This window comes from Thunnus albacares, chromosome 12 (assembly GCF_914725855.1).
Source record: "Thunnus albacares chromosome 12, fThuAlb1.1, whole genome shotgun sequence".
Taxonomy (NCBI): Eukaryota; Metazoa; Chordata; class Actinopteri; order Scombriformes; family Scombridae; genus Thunnus; species Thunnus albacares.
This window is the reverse complement of record NC_058117.1, coordinates 12,087,050-12,093,049: the sequence shown is the minus strand read 5'-3', so window position 1 is coordinate 12,093,049 and position 6,000 is coordinate 12,087,050. Positions and strand designations below refer to the sequence as shown.

General features: G+C 43.1%; 2 protein-coding genes across 2 annotated transcripts in view; both read left to right on the top strand.

Annotated features, from left to right (window-relative positions):
- The first annotated feature begins 4,104 nt into the window (after positions 1-4,104).
- LOC122993377 (dynein beta chain, ciliary-like) lies at positions 4,105-5,573 on the top strand. Its single transcript, XM_044367508.1, has 3 exons — positions 4,105-4,542; positions 5,084-5,227; positions 5,550-5,573. The coding sequence occupies exons 1-3, from the start codon at positions 4,243-4,245 to the stop codon at positions 5,571-5,573; spliced, it is 468 nt and encodes a 155-aa protein (XP_044223443.1). The 5' UTR covers positions 4,105-4,242.
- Positions 5,574-5,742: 169 nt separating this feature from the next.
- The window catches only part of dnah9l (dynein, axonemal, heavy polypeptide 9 like), a 38,171-nt gene continuing 37,913 nt past the window's right edge, over positions 5,743-6,000 (top strand). The window contains exon 1 of the mRNA XM_044367074.1: positions 5,743-5,928. The gene's annotated coding sequence lies outside the window, so the exon portion shown is untranslated. The remainder of the gene's footprint in view (positions 5,929-6,000) is intronic.

Here is a 6,000-nt window from a genome sequence, read left to right as displayed (position 1 = left end):
ACACATATCTCCCCAGAGCTTATATGGGTATTCATAAGCAACAAGAGGATGAGGCATGGGAGAAATTTTGAATTAGACCATCCAGGGGATATTCTCTGGAGCCTGGTAGAGAAACAGCCCCATCTACAGGATTTATGTGCAACTAGAGGCCATCACAAAGCCTCCCATAACCTGCAGGCAAGCTTTTGTATCTAACTTTAAATTCCAGTGCATCTCTTTGTCTCAGCAAAGCTTAATGAGCCTCCTGAGAGCACGCCCAGGTGAATTTGCTGTAAGAGGAAACTACCTGTGTCTACAACAGCACAGAACAATGCTGTCCTTTTTTCTTTTTTTTTTTAACAGAAAATACTGTATCTGCAGATTTTGGAGGGGACACTGCAGTACTTTGCCCGTGAAATAAGGGTGTTCGCTTACACAGAGTGTTGACTTGAACACTATCCTGGAAGTGGTCAGCATGGACTCAGCGATTCTGAGCACAAGTTGCTGGGGTCCCCCTCAACTAGAAAACACTAACACGCACACACTTGATATACTCAGAGGAGAGCAAGCTCAGGACTTAAATTCACAAACACACACATACTGGGAGATTGGCCATGCTCTCTAACCCCTTCCTGTGTACACGGACCTGCCTCTCAAATATCACTGAGTCCAGACACAGGAGAAAGACCTTTGCAGAACAAAGGAAAGGTCTGATAAGGTACAGCTTGCTGGTGACACTCTGCCTTTTCTCCTAACTATAAAGAGACTGCCTGCCCCTTGTGGTTCGTCCGAATTGTCCCCCTGTCTTGACTTATTTCTGTTAAAGAAAAACTCCAAAGATGTGGCAACAGAAAAAAATGGAAGGAGGGCAATTTTGAAGTGGGTCAGATTGGAGAGATGAAAGAGAGAAGTTGCAGAGAGAGTGGAGTGAGGATGAAGAGACAGAAAGAGAGACAGTAACAGAGGGTTAGATTGAGAAACTGAGAGGGATTAAGTAGAGTAACCTTGACTAGAAGGGTCACATTTCATCCAAACTCACTGAGAGTGTCAACTAGCTGCTTATATTTTCACATGTTTAATTCACACAATAACATTGAAATGTGCAAATTTCTACAACACCATTAGAGACAAGGCACATTAAAATGCTGTTTGCTTGCAGATGCAGGCTCTGACCAAGTCCAAAAATCTCAGCCAATAATGTTTTTGTGTCTGTGTGTGTATATGAGTATACATGTGTGCAGAGGAACTAGCAGCAATGCAGAGCTATGAGACAGATGTGTGTGTCGGTCATTACTGTAATCGCTCCATTTACTTCATCTACCCTGGGAGGGACGGCTGGTCAGCACCATCTGGACACACGCACACACATACACACACACACAAAAGCACATACATTGCAAGTGCCAGACATGGTAGGTTTCATGGCTAGTCAGCCAGCAACAGGAGGGAAGCTTTGAAATGTGTTTCTATGTTTGTGACAGTGTGTCTATAAATGTGCCATCTCTGTCACTGTCTCAATTCCTCCCCATCCTTGGTGACATTTTGCTTTTTTCCCCCCTCATCTCTATCCTCCCTTTTCATCCATTTCTCTGACTCCCCCGAGACCAACTGCTTCAGAAATACATGAATCCTCCGTTTTCCCCGAAGACTACGAGACAAAATGAAAAAGGCCACAGACAGTAGTAGCAAGGTGCGGACTTGTTCGAGACACCCAGCTACTGAGGAGAGTGGTTGAAAGATACAGAGACTTCAAGCTCATCTACATGTAATTTTCTCCTATGACTGAGGACAGGGGAAGGGTGATGAGGAGAGGAGTAGAGGAGTGGTCGTGGAGAGAGACAGAGAGCGAGCCAGGCTGATGCTCCGGACTCAAGAGCGGCAGTCTGATCGTCAAGCAACACGTAGTCATGGCAACGGCAAATGAAGGGAGAAAGGAGGAGAGGTAGAGAAACAGAGGAGGAAAAAAAAGAAATGAGGGAGACGCTTCAGGTTAAAACTACATTGCTGAGAGATTAAAAAGAGTTTACCTGGTGCTTTGCTATGCTACATTGGAGCATAATATTACATCCACTTACAGGTGATATTTCAGTTACAGTCAAGAGCTGGGAGTTTAAATATTGCCTAAGGATATGTTTTTCCATTTGCCCTTTTACTCCTCCTGTTTACATTACTCAGCAATGACTGTGTTCACGACTACATTTGAATCTGTGTCACCAATAGCTGGTTAAGTGCATATCTCTATTCTGCTGTTGCTCTTCTGCTCCTTCATCACTCTATTCTGTCTCATTTGTATTCTGTGAGCTCACTGCCCCTCCTCATTCTCCACCTCCACATACACCCTCTCTTTTTTCCCCTTTGTGTCTCCATTGGCTCCCTTTCCTGCTCTTCTAGTGCCCCTGTTGTCCTAAGATCTCTTTTTCTGGCCTCCATCCCTCCATCCCTGCAGAGCAGAGCTGACATTGGGCATGAGGTCAGAGAGATGGGCAGTCATGCTCCTGCTGTCAGCAGACTCAAATGGGCTTAGATACAGTGTGTGGAGACACCCAAGGGACACCATTCCACTAGCCTTGGGCTCCAAAGAGATATACACACACAAACCTCACACATTAAATCACACACTTTTGCAGGCATACAATAACAGAAATACAAACAAACACATACATACATTAATACTACCAAAAACTACACACAGAACATACACACACACACAAAACATACACAAACACACACATGCATACACTTATGCAAACAGAACGAGGCATGGTATTACAGATTTCAAAAAGGACAAATTCCCATTGGAGAACTGCCATGGATTATTGGCTGGTATAGCCAGTGTTGTGCACAATGGAGATATTCATAGTTGATGAATGCAGAACGATTATGTTAAAAATAGAGTCATAAACCTACAAAGGTCATATACATCCATTAAGCATAGATACGTCAAGCGAAGTGAAAAATCACTTCCATCAATTGTATATAATGTATCAAAGGGAACATTAAGTGAAAGGGAAGTGATTGCAGAAAATACAGCAGTTGTGTAAATAAGAAAATCTTGTAAGATTCAATGGGGAGTAGTTAGATTGCATTTAAATCATCAGGTTTTGATGAGCCGTCTATAAAAAAAAGGCACTGTGTCAGACACTTTTTCTAAGAAAAATTGGGCAAAAGATGATCTATTTGTAGGCATTGCATAACCCTGTATTTGGATCAAATGTATGACCATAAGGTTAGCAATACACTGAAATGTCAGACATCCCAGAAGAGCTCTGCCCTCTCCAGTCAGTCCATTTTATATTAGGATATAATTACATCCATGTATTAAGGTTAAACCCAGGAAGTGCAGGATCTTCAAAAGGGTAATCATTGCTGTGGTATTTTAAGTAACACAGTTAGAGAAATGTCCCATTTTTCCATGTTTTTACATAAATGGCATAATGTGTAATAGGATGTCATGGCTAGGGTCACTTTGGATTACAGTTGAGAGATGCTGTCAGGAACACTGTACCACACTGCCCCCATGTGGTGATGATACACATTAAACAGATTAGTAGAAAACACACAAGAAGACCTTTTCTATTTGAATGAATTTGACTAGAAAATCTTTTTTTCAGTAACAGTCACAGTTTGCTATATGTTTTTCCACTTCCTAAAACCAGAAACCCTTAACACACACCAACATACAATTAGTAATCTCTCAAATTATCAGTGTTTTACTATTTGTTACCAACAAAAAAAAACTTATGTTAATACTACACCACTGAAAACCCTAATGTGTACATAGTATGTGTAATGTCATTACCTTTCCTGGGGGTGGCACCGTCATTTGGCATCCTCTGGAGGCTCAGGTTACAGGATAGGGTTGCAGGCCATACAAGCTACACAAATAGCCTCCACCATGCAGGATCGTAAAGCCAGCCCATACTGCATTGTCACAGTTACAAGGGCACCTGTCCATCAGCGTGTATATCACTTTTCCACTTAATAGCCCTCAGAGTGGGACACTAGACCTTGGAGACTAGACAAGTTGGGATGATAGAAAGAGTGCATCATTGTTATGGTTGGGGAAGCATCTCATTTATAACCTCCTATCTTGACCAGAAGTATTGAGGTGAGTTTGTACCTTTTTATGTCGCTCAACTTGGATTCTCTTTTCTGGGTTTTACATCCACTCCACAATAAATCAAGTAGCCATAGTCTTCATTTCTCTCTTCTCCTGTCTGTTATTTTTATCTCCATATTGTCCTTCCCGCCAGCTGAGTCCTCATGGCTGAGGCACTCGGAAGCAGCAGTACTAGTAGAGGTTTGGGCAGTGGAGGGTCTGGAGGAGTGCGCATCCCCCAGGAGCCATCTCTTAAAGCTGGGGTGGTCTTGTCAGATGAAAGGGTGGACTTCCTTCGGGAGCAGGCCTTCTGTGTGCTGCGAGTGAAGACAGATAAGTGGAATCGCTTCATTGGCGCAGAGGAGAACCAGAATATCATACTAGATTTCCTGGACCACATCTGGACCAACAGGCTGCTGCTCTTCACCGGACCTGGAGGGACACTGCACGCAGGGGATGCTCAGGTAAGACACACACTCAATGATGAATACACAAAAGCATAAAATGTGTTTATATAAGCTTCAGACACCTGCTTTTATAAATATGTGTGTCATTTTCTTATCTCCCCATCTTGGGTAAAGTAAATTTTGGAGGCAAATTCAATTATGGTTATAGAGTAAATATTTAATAGAATAGTGCACCTATTCTCCTCAGAACCTCTAAATACTAATATCTCCAAGCTAAAACGCTGTGGGATAATAATCTGTCACACTGACAGTGGCACATTTCACTAACCATTTGCCTGGGTGGCATTAAGACACAATTCATTAAAAACTGATGGCAGAGAGATTCCTCACAGCTTGAGGAAATTTATATGAACACTGTCATACATGCGCAATTAGACACTGACAGCTCTTAAACAATAAGTCTTGTTTAAGAGCTTAAGTCTCCCAAGCTTGCTGTCTACACTACATCTAACATATCAATTTTTGAAATAAGTCACTACTTATTTCTGGTGCTTTCAATGCTGTTGAAAGCATTCCTACTGTTTTTTCATCTCTGAAGACATCCCCACCATGGAAGACCAAGCTGTTGTGTGTGCTAAAGAGGGGCGTAAAGAGAATCACTCGCCAAGGATTCAGACACCAACTCCGGCTGGGGGAAGTGCCCGGATACCCCATGGAGCACCTACCTATTGTTATCTCAGAGGTGGGCTTGGGCTTGGGCTTGGGTTTGTGTGTGTGTGTGTGTGTGTGTGTGTGTGTGTGTGAGACTTAAGTCATTTTCAGGGACACACACCAGACTTAAGACCAGCTGGGGGGTGGCTTACAAAAGCTGTGTCCTCAATTGGTAAAAAACAGATTTTTTGTTCAGTGGTTAGGGCAGGTTAGGGTTAGGTTAAGTTTAGGATAAGGGTTAGGTTTAGGCAAGCAGTGGTTGTGGTTGGGACAAGTCTTCAGGAAATGAATGTAAATCTATGAAAATATCCCAAAAGTGACTTAAGTAAACCTGAGTGTCTGTGTGTGTATAGTTAGGTGTTCAAACCATATACTAAAGCAGGGGGCATATGCGATGTGTGTGGAGCAAATGCAATGCAAATATTGTTTTTCCAAATCAGAGTATTGCTGGTAAGGCAAAGTAAGAATGCATGGTGTGTTTGTAACGCAATGAAAGTCTCCACTTACCTTAAAACAACTTGAATGTCTACTGCATGCATAGGTGCTAGTGTGTGTGCTCTCCAACGGTCTGAACCATGAGGACTGGCCACGGGTGGTGTCTGAAGACATCCATAGGCACCTGGAAAAGCTGAGGAGCAGGGTGGTGACTCTGCGAGGCCGCGCTGAGGGACGAACCCTGCTGCCCCTGCCCCTGTGCGTGGAGAGGGCACGGCCTCAGGATATTGTGCTCAGGTCTGTTCAGAAGTACGGCGTGTGAGATAGACAAGAGTGTGATGTACAGAATTATTAGGTGTGCAAAAAATT

Excerpts from the sequence above, each read along its gene's own strand:
- LOC122993377 (XM_044367508.1), top strand. The coding sequence starts at position 4,243 with ATGGCTGAGGCACTCGGAAGCAGCAGTACTAGTAGAGGTTTGGGCAGT. Across the intron at positions 4,543-5,083 it reads TGCACGCAGGGGATGCTCAG|ACATCCCCACCATGGAAGAC; the intron begins GTAAGACACACA and ends TCATCTCTGAAG. Across the intron at positions 5,228-5,549 it reads TACCTATTGTTATCTCAGAG|TTAGGTGTTCAAACCATATA; the intron begins GTGGGCTTGGGC and ends GTGTGTGTATAG.